The sequence below is a fragment of the Bactrocera neohumeralis genome, chromosome 4 (genome assembly GCF_024586455.1).
Source record: "Bactrocera neohumeralis isolate Rockhampton chromosome 4, APGP_CSIRO_Bneo_wtdbg2-racon-allhic-juicebox.fasta_v2, whole genome shotgun sequence".
NCBI classification, from domain to species: Eukaryota; Metazoa; Arthropoda; class Insecta; order Diptera; family Tephritidae; genus Bactrocera; species Bactrocera neohumeralis.
In genome coordinates, this window is record NC_065921.1 from 44,327,005 (window position 1) to 44,342,512 (window position 15,508).

Here is a 15,508-nt window from a genome sequence, read left to right on the forward strand (position 1 = left end):
CCCAGCGATGCGAAAATTTCTTTAGCCCTCCCGAAGAATAAATTTTCCGTTTATCTAACGATGATCCCATCTATAGCTTGACTTTATCAAGTTTTGAAACAAAAAGAAGTTACACGGGGCTATATTTGGAGAATACTCTGGATAGGCATTGATTCGAAGTCTAACTCGACAAATTTTGCCAATTTTGCCAAAGGGATCTCTTTTTCTACAATTCGCTATCGAATCGACCCAAAAGGTTAACTTAGTAGAACCCGTGGATCGTTTTCTGAATCTCATCTCAAGGTAGTCGTTGTAGACTATATCTTGGGAATTCCAAAAATTAGTCAACACCTTTCCGGACGATAGAATAGTCTTCGCGTTCTTCAGCTCAGGTTCGCCGAGTGAATTCATCATTTTTGACTGCTTCTTTGCCTCTAGTATATACCAGAGAATCTATGTTTCGACGACGGTCATAAAAGATGCAAGAAGTCTTGCGAATTGCCAATACGAGATAGTAGACTTTTGTCTATACAACTTCCAAACTATTTGATTCATCTACTATTTCCCACCCAAAACCAAAAATCGAATCACCGACTGTGATACTGTTTTTTTTCCTATTTCTCTAAGAGCCGTGGATAGTATCTCTTCAAATCGCGGTCAAAAATATTCTCCGAATGAGATTCGTTTGCCATTTTGAATGCAATATGTGAGAGTTGCTCTCACGATAGTGACGCTATCGGCCGGTAAAGACAAGAGCTATCGGACCGCCCTCGTACATTTGATGGTCGGCCGTTCGCAATTGGCAGGCGGCAGGCAGGCAGGCAGGCAACGACACCGCACCTAAATACATATAAGTATCTGTTAGATACTCGCATTTAGTTGTGTCTTTTGTGACAGTGGCAACTGGCGTTTTTGCTCTGGTTAAGTTTTTGTTCTTCTTTAAGTTCTTTTGTCGCTGTTGCTGTTGTTGTTGCAATATTTACCACTGCTAGTTGTCAGTGCCTGTTGCATTTATTGAGTTTTTTGCGGTTATTGCCGCCTGCCAATTGCTCTGAAACTGCGCCGAAACTGGCCATAAGCCATTTTGCCATTCAACTGCTAATAAATGCCGGTCCCTGGACCGAACCAACATTCGGTGCTCGCGCGGTCGCCGCTCGAAGTCGTTGTCGTTTTTAGATGTTTTTGTTTTAGCTCTTGCGGACCGTAGTCTTTGTGGAAAGCTGCCGCATAACCGTTAAGAGTTGCCAATAATTTCAGCCATTCACCGAAATGTTCGCCTGGCACACGAGTATGGCACCATTTGCTGCCTGCTTTCCACCAACAACTAGCATTTTCATGCATTCAAGCTTTAATAGCTAGTTGCCTAATGTATGCATGAGCCGAGTCTGTATGTGTGTGTGTCCAGTGTTGCACTCTGCGGTGAATGTTTGGCAAATTGACAGCTCCCGGGCGCATGCGCTACCGATTAACTCTTGTGATATTGATGAATATCCAAAGCAATCGCCACCGCCCACACATCACCGAGGCCTAGTCCTCTTCGTCAGGTTTGTATTAAATTTTTCGATCATACAAACTGTAATTTATTCTAATCAGCGGTGAATGTTCATTGGGCTGCATAAAGCAAGCGATTTGAAACAAAAATTACATTTGTCTAGTTTGAGGCGCAAAAGACATACCGACGCGTCAATAGATTGTAATAATGCAACCACTTACTTATTTATTAGCATAGATAAATAAATTATAGAAAATTTTAAATATTATTAATGTCTGTTTAGAGCTCAAACCTCGTTTCGGGAATTATTTAGACGAAATTTCAAGACTAGTGAATGAAACAAAAAAAGCGTTAACTTTGGTTGCATAAAGTTATGTATAAGACTCCTTAAAAATTGAAAAGTTTTTTACAATAACTTCATTTTGATTGGTCAGTTTGGATGGTAGCTATATGCTATGGTAGTTCAATATGTAGAATTTCTTTGGAGATTATAATGTATGTATACCATATGTCAAATTTTATGAAAATTACTCGTCAATTGGAAAAGTTTTATATAGAAGGACTTTATTTGATCGATTGTATGCCAGCTGTATGCTGATATCGGCTTCCGACAAATCAGCAGCTTCTTGTAGAGAAAAGAGCGTGCGGAAAATCTCATAGCGGTATCATTAAGATATACACACAAACAGACGGAGAGAAGGACATAGCTGATTCGACTCAGCTCTTCATGCTGATCTGATTTTATAGGGTCCTATACAGACAATAAGGGGTTATTTGATTTTAAACATCCCAGAATTAAATTCCCTAATTAATAATTAATTATCTTTATATGATTAACTTCAGTATTATCCTGCTACAGTTTGCCTTAACGACAAACAAAAGAACAAGAAAGGTTTTACCAAAGTTAAAAGGGTTTGCATGGCAGACATTGTACACTCTGTGAGGTTGGCCATTGCCTGCCAATAATTGACCGAAATTTCAAAAGACTATTGTAATTTTAGTGGGAGGAGGGATCTAAATTTGGTTCCGAGTAGTGTAAGGGCGCAATTCTTACCATTATACCAAAGCTATCGATTGATTTCAGAATTTACCCTTTACACTTACTTTGATTTATAAATAATTCACCAAAAAACGGTTTTACCACTTAGATTTTCATTACGAACGAAATTTTAAGCGGTCTCGAAAGACTCAAATTCAACTTAAACACAGCTTCTAATGCTGATTACCGATAATAAGATATCCACATGTTTTATTAATTTTAACATTAGGAGTTTTGTTCATGGTCAAATATGTATATTTCTTATTACATACAATGTAGTTTTTATCTTTCATAATTTACATGCTGGCGAATCCACTTAACGCACTTGCTGATGGATAGTGGGAGCGTAGTAACATGCAGCGGTCTCGATCTAACCACAATGTTCGCCGTTTCAACATGATTTCCCGTTCCAGAATGCTACGTGTTTGCATAAGGCCAGTTTTGATAGTTTCTGCTGCATCCAACTCAGACAACATGGATGTGACGCCGCTTTGTATTGTTGCCACCTCGTCGATGAGATCTTGCTGCGCAAAATCACGACAATTTTCAACATTAGGCCTGAAGCTACGATTATCCATGCGAGTTTGAGCCACCTTCATAGCTGCATCAAAGCTACGAACTGCACGATGTAATTGAACAATACGTGTCTCAGTATCAGCCAGCTTTTGGAGGCACTGGATGTTTTTTTGGAGAGAAAACAAACATTAGAAATCAATATAATAAGTAATAATAGATAATAACACTAAAAAGCTGAAGGAAAACTTTGCGACTGATGTGATAAGAGGTCTGAGAGGTATTTGATAACGAATTTGAGTTAACAAACTTTCTATTACGTACAGCAACACAAAAATTCTACGTATTAGAACATTTTTACTGTAATTTTATCACCAAAATTAGCAAGTAACAAGCCTCTAATATCTTAGCATCGCAAAATGACTGTAAACTAGTGTAATTAGTGTTATGGTAAATATGCTTACATCGCGCAGCTCATTTTCAAATCGTTGTAGATTTTCTTGAGTGCAATTTATGCGGGCAATAAAAGCACGTTCTACTACATCAGCCTGATTGCGTATATCACGAGCAGCATTCATCAAGATTGAATTGAGTGTTTGTCGTAGTTTAATAGATTTTTGTCGACACTTTTCACATTCCTCCAATGTTTCTTTACTGAAATGCTCCCAGTATTGTTCGGATGCTTGCCTGAAAAAAGTGCTCATATACACATATTTTTTATACTCATTTTATTAGTATACTCACTCAGGTGGCTGGCGAATTGCCCCAGGACGAAACATTATTGTTTTTGAAAAGTTATTAAGTCCCACATTAATTGTATCGATTTCATAAGCCTCTTTTTTGTCGCTCCAATCATATTCAAGGCGTTGTCTTGCCGTACGATTTTCTACCTGCTGTTGTTCAAAATCTTCCAATGTTTTTTTAAGCTGTTGACGTATCTCGGCAATAAGCGCCAATTCATTAATAAGCTCTTCCTCAGGCGTGTCTCTAACCAATTCCGTATCGGGTCGTCCTGCACGCTTCTCTATACACTCTTTAGCTAAAATACCGTAAATATTCAACATTATTAAGCTTAGCATATTTGAACCAAAAAACTAGTGCTTTAAAAAATAAAGATTTTTAAATTTTCAAACTAAAAAATGGGGTAAACTTTAACCTTGGTCCTTAAATTGTATGAAGTAAAGATGTGCAAAATATTTTGCGGTGTTAGACATATTTAAATAATAAATGTCTCGCATATGAATTATTGGTTGTAAATCGAAATACGTAGTAGAATGTTTGTAACGATGGTAAGTTGTGTTAATAATATAAATAACAGTAGAAGATGTGGAACAAAATGCATTATATTAGATAAAAGGTGGTATACGAAGGATCGATGTTATATGTGAATTGAATTTTATTACAATATTTCAAATAGTAAACCGCTAAATTTCTCACTACTTTAATGCAGAACTTGCCTATCGATTCAGGAACACCCAAAATAACTAATGATTTTTTTAATCGAATTCGTTCCTCTTCCAAAGTACTAATTTCATCTGCCATATTTTTTATAGCTGTTTCCAAAGTAGTCTTCCACTTTCCTACAAGTTGGCCGCGTTGTTTCAAATTTTTCGTTGTTTCCGCCTGTGTCTTCTCGACCATCGCACTGATACGCATAAATGCAGTTTTCGAACTATACTGGTTTCTGTTAGTGTTTAAAAGAAAATTTTAATGGGATATACATACATATATATTTATTTAATGAGAAATACTTGATAGCTTTATCGAAAATATCATTGGTTTTTTGTAAAGTCTCCTTATTTTTTGCACGCCATTCATTAGGACTGAATCTAGTTATTGAATAACGGTCTACAACCGGACGTGTGCCTGTTAAACCAGCCATGGGACTCCAATCCACTTTTCCTGTAGCCCATGGGCCTATGGGACCCATCGGTTTGAGTAGATCTTTAGAAGGAAGCTCATCGCCCGGCTGTGGAATATAGCATGGAGGATTCTCAAACTCGTCTGCCTTTGGATTGATTGACAGCTATAAAAGTAGGAGTTTATATAAGAACTTATCTTCCTCTTCAATTTAACTTACGGCTATGTTCAATTCCTTATTTTCTGGCAGCTGCTTAACTGTATCCATTCGTTCACACTCATCGTTTAAGGTTAGCTTCTTAAAATATTAAATGGTCAAGAAAGTGACAAAAAAAGCGTTGCGTTCATAGCTAAACATACATTATCCACCTGCTCAACAAATTGAGTATTGCAAGGGTCAGCTTCCATTTTGAATTCTAATATAAAAAGCTGTGTACACTTATATACAAATAAAACGAATAAATTTTTAATTTCACTTAGACATAAATTTTTTTCTTTATGAAGAATTGTTTTGACACTCTAAACATTTTTTTTCATTTCGTAACCAAGCAATTTCAACGCGATAACTATGTTTGATAGCAACGATAACTTTGTTTGATAGCACTACATATAACTAGTTTTATAAACTAACGAGCGGTTTGGCTTTAATAGCTTACAAAGTTTACAAAGAAATTAATTCCTAAATTTCTTGAATTTCTTGGTATTCTAACTACCAACTAAATTATGTGAATTTTTGGACATAAACGACTAGAGAGCTACATATGTATACATACATATGTCGGTCTAAACAGAGACTTCTCGCTACCTCATTCACATGTTCATTAGGTCTTTTGAACTGGGCCTCTGCCAGAAATCTTATTTCTTCTTAAATCTTTCCCCTCCGCTTTTTTTCTCTTTATTCAATGCTTTAAAAAGTGTTACAGTAATCAGATTTAGTTCAAATATGCGCCATTTCGTTCGATAATCTGTTGCCATCTAGACGGCAACTTCATAATAATCCCCTCGTAGAAGCCCCCTCCTTATTTGCGAAGAACTCGGACAGCCGCTTTTCACAAGCCTCTGTTGAGTTCAACTTTACACCAACAAGGGCGTTCGCCATGGACAGGAACAGGTGGTAATCACTTGGCGCTATGTCCGGGCTATATGGTGGATGCGATAAAACCTCTCATCCGAGCTCCTGTAGCTTCTGACGAGTCATCAACGAAGTGTGTGGTCTGGCGTTGTCCTGGCGGAACACTACACCCTTCCTGTTGTCCAATTCTGTACGCTTCTGTCCAGAAAGCGGTCCAGTTATTCGCAGTAGATGGTAGAATTAAGTGTCTGGCCATATGGGAGCAGCTCATAGTGGATGATTAACTTCCAATCCCACCAAATCCTGGCCGTCAATCCCAGGTTGGCCACTGCTTGTGACGATTCACCGGCCTTCGACCATGACCGTTTTGACTCGATATTGTCGTATGTGATCCATTTTTCGTCGCAATTACCATCCGCTTCAAAAATGGGTCGAGTTCGTTCCGTTTCAGCAGCATTTCGTAGGCGTTGATTCGGTCCGGTTTGCGTTAAATCATGCGGCACTCAAACATCAAGCTTTTTTGTGTATCCAGCCTTCTGCAGATAGTTTCCATGATTTGATCGGTATTCATCGTCACAGGTCTTCCGCCGGCTGGCTTACCCATGGTGTCGTTTTCACCTGCTCTGAATCGTCGAAACCATTTCTCCGCAGTTTGAAGAAAACTTTAAGAATAGCGTGAATTTCGGCGTTAGTGAACTCCATGTTTACACGTCTATAACTGTTGAACGCAATATCCAAACTATTCATGCATAGCGTCGTTTGGATGTTATGTCAAGACCTTTCAAAGATGTATAGTATTGTCAGATACGAGCTCTGTAGCGCTTTAAACATAGCCGCGAAATTCAAAAGGCGGAAGGCCAAAGTACCAAAACCAAATAACTATTTTATTTTTAACAATATTTTGTTAAGTTCAAGCTTTTCATCTTAAAGCGTTCCTTCCAGCGTAATTTAGCATCGAGTGTTATGTCAAGACATTTAGCAATATTGGAGTATGGTATGCAGACATCAAAAATATGTACTTATAGAGTAATAAGTGATTCTTTTGCTGACTTGACACCGTTTAGTTTTATTCTCGATTTAAGTACGGAGCAGATTGTATGTTGCAGATGTTCTCCTGTTTTTTCGATGCTTAATATTAGCTTATCATCACCAAAAGTGGCATTCATACTGTTTGGTATTAACGGTAAATTCTAGTAAACAGAATAAACAATAGAGATCCTACAATACTTCCCTCGAGCGGTACCTGCTCGAGATGACATACGATTATACTTGTAGAAGAGTACAATTCACCTTACCGTACGTCTACGCAACGTCAAAGGATACCGCTGAGCACACTTTTCCCTCTTCCTGGGTGTTTTCTATTTTAGATGTTATTCAATGAATTTGTTCTATTGTATTGTTTCTGAAGCCGAACTGATGCGATGGGAGTAATTGCTTTTCAGCGATGATAAATTTTAGTCTTTGGAGTATTAATTTTTCAAAAAGTTTGAGATTTGTCGAAGTAGTGAAATCGGTCAATAAGACGCGACTATATAACGATCGTTACCAAGTATAGAAACCATGATAACTTCAGCAACATCCCACAGATTTGGAAAATGTGTCAAACTTATTGATGAATTGAAAAGTTAAGTGTGTTTTAAACATTTTTTGTTTGGTAATTGCTTTAACAATTTATATGTTGTAACATCCGATCCGGTCATTTTTAATTTTAAGCCTTTTAGTTACGTTCTTGAGTTCACAAATAGAGATTCCCGAATTGTTACATGATCTGGTTGAACATTACTAAGGAACGCATTTTCACTACTCTTATTTGAACGAGAAGTTTCAGCTTCAGAGATATGTTGCGAAGGCATTTGCTTTATCAGTTGCCTATGTATTACTATTAATTTTTAATGGCGCAACGTGGCATGCTGGACTTTTAAAATATTTAGTACTTTTCCAGAGCGAGTAAACATCTTTTTTGTCAGCCGATAGTTGACATAAGGATTTGTGTATTGACTCATTCTTAATATGAGTGATTTATCGTTTTAGTGTGTTTTTATACCCTGACTTACTATACCCTTTAAGTTTGTCACGAAGTTTGTAACACCCAGAAGGAAGCATCGGATGCCCTATAAAGTATATATATAAATAATCAGTATGTTGAGCTGAGTCGATTTAGCCATCTCCGTCTGTCCGTCCGTCCGTCTGTATATATACGAATTAGTCCCTCAGTTTGTAGGATATCGTTATGAAATTTTGCAAACGTCATTTCCTCTTCAAGAAGCTGCTTATTTGTCGGATCTGCCGATATCGGACAACTATAACATATAGCTGCCAAACAAACTGAACGATCGGAATCAAGTTCTTGTATGGAAAACTTTCACATTTGACAATGTATCTTCACAAAATTTGGCACAGGTCATTTTCTAAGATAATAATGTAATATACGAAGAAATTGTTCAGATCGGATTACTATAGCATATAGCCGCCATACAAACTGGACACATAGTTACTAAAAGAAATACACCTGTGAAGGGTATATTCCAAATCGGTTCAGCAGTTCTTGAGATACAAATTGTTTAACTAACACGATTATTGTCCATACACTCGTGGCCACGCAAATCTTACCACTATACTTTCTTAAATTTTTTTTCGGACTTTTTCGTAATTTTCTTCAATTTTGTTTTTTTTATGTTTTCAGTAAGCATAAATAAACTAATTTATTTTATCGAATTATAATTACAGTTTTTAGGTTCTGACGTTTAATGAGTAAAGTACAAACTAGCTTTTCTGTGTTTATACAAAAGTGGCGATTTTATTGTTTTTGTAGTGATTCACCTATTAAGCTTCGTATATCAATTAAATAAAAAAAAAAATAAATAAATAAAATATTAATTTCAAATATAGTGTAAATGAAATTAAAAAAAAAAAAATAAAAAATTTAATTTTTTCATCGCATGTTAGTCTTTTACATTTCGAGCTAAATCTTTAAATTGATTTATTTATAGCTGAATCATTAACTTATTTCCGAGTGGTAAGGTTTGCATGGTCACGAGTGTAAATTTAGTTCCCACACGGTTGCTTATTTTTATTTCTTGACCGAAGGTATTCGATGCAGTACTCGCCGTTGGAAGCAGAGGAAGACTTCCACTCCATTCGAAAGACCAATAGAGAAGGACCTGGCTTCGCTTGGAATCTCCTATTGGTGAACCCACACACAAATCAAAATACACCTGCAGGAGCTACACGCTCAAAACAGGTCGTTAAATTCATTTCACAAAATGACCGTTTATTAAGATACTGCATTACCTTTATCGTTATTAGAAATAAAGGGCCATTTTTTTTTAATCGAAATTATTATCAACAAGTAAGGAAGGGCTAAGTTCGGATGTCACCGAACATGTTATACTCTCGCACGATAAGTGATAATCGAGATTTCATTATCCATCATTTACATATTTTTCAAATACCGTATTTGTGTAAAGTTTTATTCCGCTATCATCATTGGTTCCTAATGTATATACTCGTATTATACAGAGAAGGCATCAGATGGAATTCAAAATAGCGTTATATTGGAAGAAGGCGTGGTTGTGAACCGATTTCACCCATATTTTGTACATGTCATCAGGGTGTTAAGAAAATATTACATACCTAATTTCATTGAAATCGGTAGAGTAGTTCCCGAGATATGGTTTTTGGTCCATAAGTGGGCGAGGCCACGCCCATTTTCAATTTTTAAAAAAAGCTTGGGTGCAGCTTCCTTCTGCAATTTCTTCCGTAAAATTTAGTGTTTCTGACGTTTTTTGTTAGTCGGTTAACGCACTTTTAGTGATTTTGAACATAACCTTTGTATGGGAGGTGGGCGTGGTTATTATCCGATTTCTTCCATTTTTGAACTGTATATGGAAATGTTTGAAGAAAATGACTCTGTAGAGTTTAGTTGACATAGCTGTAGTAGTTTCCGAGATATGTACAAAAAACTTAGTAGGGGGCGGGGCCACGCCCACTTTTCCAAAAAAATTACGTCCAAATATGCCACTCCCTAATGCGATCCTTTGTGCCGAATTTCACTTTAATATCTTTATTTATGGCTTAGTTATGACTCTTTATAGGGTTTTCGGTTTCCGCCATTTTGTGGGCGTAGCAGTGGGCCGATTTTACCCATCTTCGAACTTAATCTTCTTATGGAGCCAAGGAATACGTGTACCAAGTTTCATCATGATATCTCAATTTTTACTCAAGTTACAGCTTGCACGGACGGACGGACGGACAGACGGACGGACGGACAGACAGACATCCGGATTTCGACTCTACTCGTCACCCTGATCACTTTGGTATATATAACCCTATATCTGACTCTTTTAGTTTTAGGACTTACAAACAACCGTTATGTGAACAAAACTATAATACTCTCCTTAGCAACATTGTTGCGAGAGTATAAAAAAGCCTGGGTGCAGCTTCCTTTTGCCACTTCTTCCGTAAAATTTAGTGTTTCTGACGTTTTTTGTTAGTCGGTTAACGCACTTTTAGTGATTTTGAACATAACCTTTGTATGGGAGGTGGGCGTGGTTATTATCCGATTTCTTCCATTTTTGAACTGTATATGAAAATGCCTGAAGGAAACGACTCTATAGAATTTGGTTGACATAGTTATAGTAGTTTCCGAGATATGTACAAAAAACTTAGTAGGGGGCGGGGCCACGCCCACTTTTCCAAAAAAATTACGTCCAAATATGCCCCGCCCTAATGCGATCCTTTGTGCCAAATTTCACTTTAATATCTTTATTTATGGCTTAGTTATGACACTTTATAGGGTTTCGGTTTCCGCCATTTTGTGGGCGTGGCAGTGAGCCGATTTTGCCCATCTTCGAACTTAACCTTCTTATGGGGCCAAGAAATACGTGTACCAAGTTTCATCATGATATCTCAATTTTTACTCAAGTTACAGCTTGCACGGACGTACGGACGGACATACGGACGGACAGACAGACAGACATCAGGATTTCAACTCGTCACCCTTATCACTTTGGTATATATAACCCTATATCTGACTCTTTTAGTTTTAGGACTTACAAACAACCGTTATGTGAACAAAACTATAATACACTCCTTAGCAACTTTGTTGCGAGAGTATAACAATCATATTTCTTCGATCATTCATTCAAATTCGGAACGTGCTAGGAACGTGCGATTTTATGAACTCAAAATTAGCAAGAAACATCCTTTAATACCATAGTCCAAAATGACGGTACACTTTTGCTATTACTATAATAGATAAATGGAGACTCAAAGTTTTAATTTTTGACTTTCCAAAAAGTATTAATGATATCAACAGTCATATTTCTTCGATTATTACCTGACAAATAAGACTAAAGAAGGTCGTGTGAACTTTTAGAGTCAATCTATCCATAGTAAGTGTTTCCATCGTCGCTGAAAACTGACTTCCGAGGAAATTGTGTTAAAAGTTTTGCAAGCTGATTACACTGAGTTAAAAAATTCTTATAAATATGCTCATATCTCCGAAACTATTTGCCGGGTCAATTAAAATTTTCGGATAATATTTTACAATTTTTTTTGATATTCACAAATAGATATACAACCTTAATGCATATGTATATCGCAATGGGACTATCACTAGGTTCTTTGTCTTTTTTTCAATAGAACTGTACGTTGAAAAAATAAAATTTTGGGTGTATATACTTTTCGATGGCAGTCAAGGAATTATGGGACTTATTCCATATATTTGTAAGAATTTGAAAAGGCTAATTATTTCTTTATATCATTTTGTAGAACATTCATTGTTTAGAATAGATCTAGTACTATTCCAAAATCTTGAAAACTATCAAACTGCACAAAAAAGTGTTTCTCAGATCCGCCGAAATATATGGTATATAAAGGCCTCCTATGGTTATTATAAGACCTGCAGAGTATTTCAATTGAAACAGATTATATTCTTTCGGTTGAACACGTATGGAAAGCTGGCCCATGCAGTCGAAATATACAACAACATAGTATGTAAACCTTAAGTTCACTGCGAATCTATACACAATGAGTACTAAAGTACCGTTATTTCGAATTCAAATGCAATTTGATTACTGTATATTGGATTTGTATGTACATTTGTTTGTATAAACATCTGCTTGCCTACCACATAAGCGCTACTCGAACTTCAATTACAAATAATGCAACATAACGACATGCAACAAACAAGTGCTTGAAGTGTACTCTACGAATATTTCCACTTAAACATGCAACTCAAGAGCCCAACTGAGTATGAAAACGCAGCGGCAGGCATACTGTGTATACCGCGAAAGGCGGCATAAAATAAAAACAATGCGTCGTCATAAGAAAAATGCATGCGGCAGCGAAACGTGTTCCGACGATGCTGCAACATTCAAATTCAAACAATTCAATATTCAACGCAACAACATTAATTTCAAGGTTGTTGGCACAGTAGTGTGTACAAATGTTTATATCCATGTTTCAGCTACCACTTATGCACAATCGGAGGTATGCATGTATGCACACCTTCCCCCTATACACGCTGTCCCCAAATACTTAATGCCACCCCGCAAGTTGCCTTCACGGTTGGTGTTGCTGCTTAAGCAACAAAGAGCTGATTTGTAGCGCTAGCTGAGTAGCAGCCTAACAACAACAATTATTATTATTATTATTATTACAACAACAAAAGCAGCAGCAATGTCACAAATACATGGTAGCAACAGTTAGCAGCGTTGAAAAAAGTCAACAATCAACTGACAGCTTGAAATAACTAACATATCGCCCAACTGACGAATAGTCAGCCAGTCGCGGTGCGCAAAACAAAAAGCCCATAACTTTTAAAAGCAGCCACAAGAGCTATAATAATAACAACAACAACAACATACCATGACAGCGCAATGAAGTTGAGTAGTGGTTCCACACTATGAAAATATGATTACGAACAGCTCAAAAATACAAGAATAAAGATTAAAAAAAAATAACAACAAAAACGTTAACGTCGTTTGCACCGATGCTATAATACCCTCCACAGGTACATTCCTAATAGCATAAAAGGGTATAAAGAAGGTATTATCTTGCTTTTGATCAGTTAGTTCGTATGGAAGTTATGTATATGCTATAGTTGTCCGATATAAAGAATTTCTTCAGATATTATAGCAATAGTTTAGGTAATAATCTGTGTCATATTTGGTGAAGATACCTTGTCAAATAAAAAAGTTTTCCATACAAGGCTTTAAGTTGGTTCGGTCAGTTTGTATGGCAGTTATATGCTATAGTGATCCAATCTACACAATTTATTCGTATATTATACCAATGGCTTGGATAATAACTCATTCCAAAGTTTTATATACAATGTACATGAACTTGATGATGATCGTTCACTTTCTATGGCAGCCATATGTTATAGCAGTCCGATATCGGCAAATCCGACAAATGGGCAGTTCCTTGGAGAGAAAAAAATGTGCAAAACTTCAGATCGATATCTCAAAAACTGAGGGTGAAATGCAAATTGCTAAATCGACTCAGCTCGTCACGGCCCTAACTCAAGCTTCCTTTTGGGTGCTAGAAACTTCTTAGCAAACTTAATACGAGCATACCCTGTTCAGGGTATAAAAACTATAGTAACAGCAAACGTCGTGCTTAAACTACAATGCGTTTTGTTTTCGACTTTTTTCCAGATTGAGCAAAGGCTCAGTGAAAACGGACAAAAAAGTAGCGAGTAATTCAAAAAAACTCAAGATTGCGCTTCAACCACCCGGTGTTCGTGTCGCTGCGCCAGCCCAGCGCTGAGCCACTCAAACAAATGTAAATATAAGCAACCAACTAGCTATCCAACCATCCATCTAGCCGTTTACAATCCAGCGGCCAAGCGATTTGTATGGCCAGCCATCCATCCACCGACCATCCGTTCCAAAAGTCATTCATCACAAGCAACCGAAACGCTGACGAAGCAATCGCGCCTGCCAGCCGCGGCGCATAGCCCACGCTTTCCAAGAAGCTACTTGCGCTCGAAGTGCTATTTTCCTACACACACATACACACATGCACTTGTGTTTGTTGCTACTTCCACTTCTCCGCTGATCTTCAGCACAATTGCTGATCTGTTGGTTATTGTTGGCCGTAAGGGCTCAGCATATTGTCAGCATGGTTGCACAGCTGTTGCTGAGCCAGCACTTTATAGCCGCGTCGCGCAGTCACCTTTATAACAGAAATCAATCAGTCAGTGGATGCTGTTTGGCAATGTTATGCAAAATCAAGTGGAGATGTCAGAAATACGAGTACTAGTTGAAATGCAAATGTATACACGGTCTGCTATAGACATACATTCGTATCTTATGTATAGGGGTTTCCATTAAGATCACTCCAGCTTGCTGCCTGTATATTAACTTTTTTAAATGAAATTATTCATCAAAGAAGTACCATTAAATTTTGGTGTGGAATAAAAATTTCTGGTGTCGAAATGTTCAGAATGTTGAAAAAGGCTTTCAGTGATAATTGTTTGTCGCGAGCAAGTCTGTTTGATTAGTAGAAATTATTTGAAGAGAACCACGGCCAGGACGGCCATCCACATAAACAGATAATTGACACGTCAACAAAATAAAGGAGCTAGTGCTTAAGAATCCAGGATTAACAGTCATAGATCTTGCTGGCATCGTTGGAATATCTAAGCAGATCAGAAATCAAGGTTATGTCGACAGTTTTCTTCGATTATCAAGATGTGGTGCACTCCGAATTCCTTTCGATTATTAAATGTATATATTGTTGTGGCCTGAACTAAGTTTTATAGTTATAGGTCTTTTAAGAGGAGGGCTGTAAATTTTGTACTGCTTAAAATTTTGTTTGCCATACAATTTGTTTTATTCCCTTCAAACAGGTACCATCGAGTTCCATATAAGGATTTAGCAATCTTTCAACTTATTGATAACTCCCTTTGTGGTAAGCTTTGTCATTTGTTTCTGAATATGGGTAGTCTCTAAAGCCTCCTTCTATGCGATTACTGCTGACTGATTTCTTACCATCGAGCATTATTTTGAGATTTTAGAACATGAAAATGTTACTAATGATCTGATTCAAAAAATGTTGTGAATCATCGTTTTCACTGATTTGTGACATGTTCAATCGATCGATTGCGAGCTCATACGGCACTCATTTTTGTGTGGAGTCATAAAGTTTATTTCTTCCAATCATTATTACGCTTCTGCGACTGTTTTTCACGCATACGAGCTTCACGTGATCCCCACAGGAACCACGAATCTCCCCAAAGAAACAAACCCAATTAGCAGATTGGATCGAACTTCAAAGGCTAACTGCTTCCCGTGGTACTAGAGTACTAGTCTCCGGTCAGACCTTGTATCTCTTGCTCCTATCACTTGAGCACCCTTTGAACTCAATGAATTGTGACATTCGTCGCTTGAACTCCAAATGTCTTTTCATTACAAGGAATATCATTAAAGTCTATAATATCAGTTCAAGCTGAGTATTATAGTACTATTTCTGTCGAGACTATGCTGAAAATTCGAGGCAAGCCAAATAACAGACATAGTGCATATTGAATTTTGGTCGCCTCTGC

General features: G+C 37.2%; 1 protein-coding gene across 2 annotated transcripts; it reads right to left on the reverse strand.

Moving 5' to 3' along the window:
- Window positions 1–2,693: 2,693 nt before the first annotated feature.
- On the reverse strand, window positions 2,694–5,391 carry LOC126754540 (tektin-4). Of its 2 annotated transcripts, none has more exons than XM_050466617.1 (7): window positions 5,244–5,391; window positions 5,104–5,178; window positions 4,775–5,049; window positions 4,481–4,707; window positions 3,768–4,062; window positions 3,488–3,710; window positions 2,694–3,184 (listed from the first exon to the last, which is right to left on the reverse strand). In XM_050466617.1, the coding sequence occupies exons 1-7, from the start codon at window positions 5,289–5,291 to the stop codon at window positions 2,807–2,809; spliced, it is 1,521 nt and encodes a 506-aa protein (XP_050322574.1). In that variant the 5' UTR covers window positions 5,292–5,391; the 3' UTR covers window positions 2,694–2,806. The 2 variants fall into 2 exon arrangements, with proteins under 2 accessions (XP_050322574.1, XP_050322573.1); XM_050466616.1 differs by having other exon boundaries at window positions 5,104–5,181.
- Window positions 5,392–15,508: the final 10,117 nt, after the last annotated feature.

What these genes read in the sequence shown, in the direction of transcription:
- LOC126754540 (XM_050466616.1), bottom strand. Translation starts at nt 5,291, where the DNA reads ATGGAAGCTGACCCTTGCAATACTCAATTTGTTGAGCAGGTGGATAAT. An exon ending in ATAAGGAATTGAACATAGCC is followed by an intron (nt 5,050 to 5,103) that starts GTAAGTTAAATT and finishes CTACTTTTATAG; the next exon opens with CTGTCAATCAATCCAAAGGC. An exon ending in GGGTGTTCCTGAATCGATAG is followed by an intron (nt 4,063 to 4,480) that starts GCAAGTTCTGCA and finishes ACGGTATTTTAG; the next exon opens with CTAAAGAGTGTATAGAGAAG.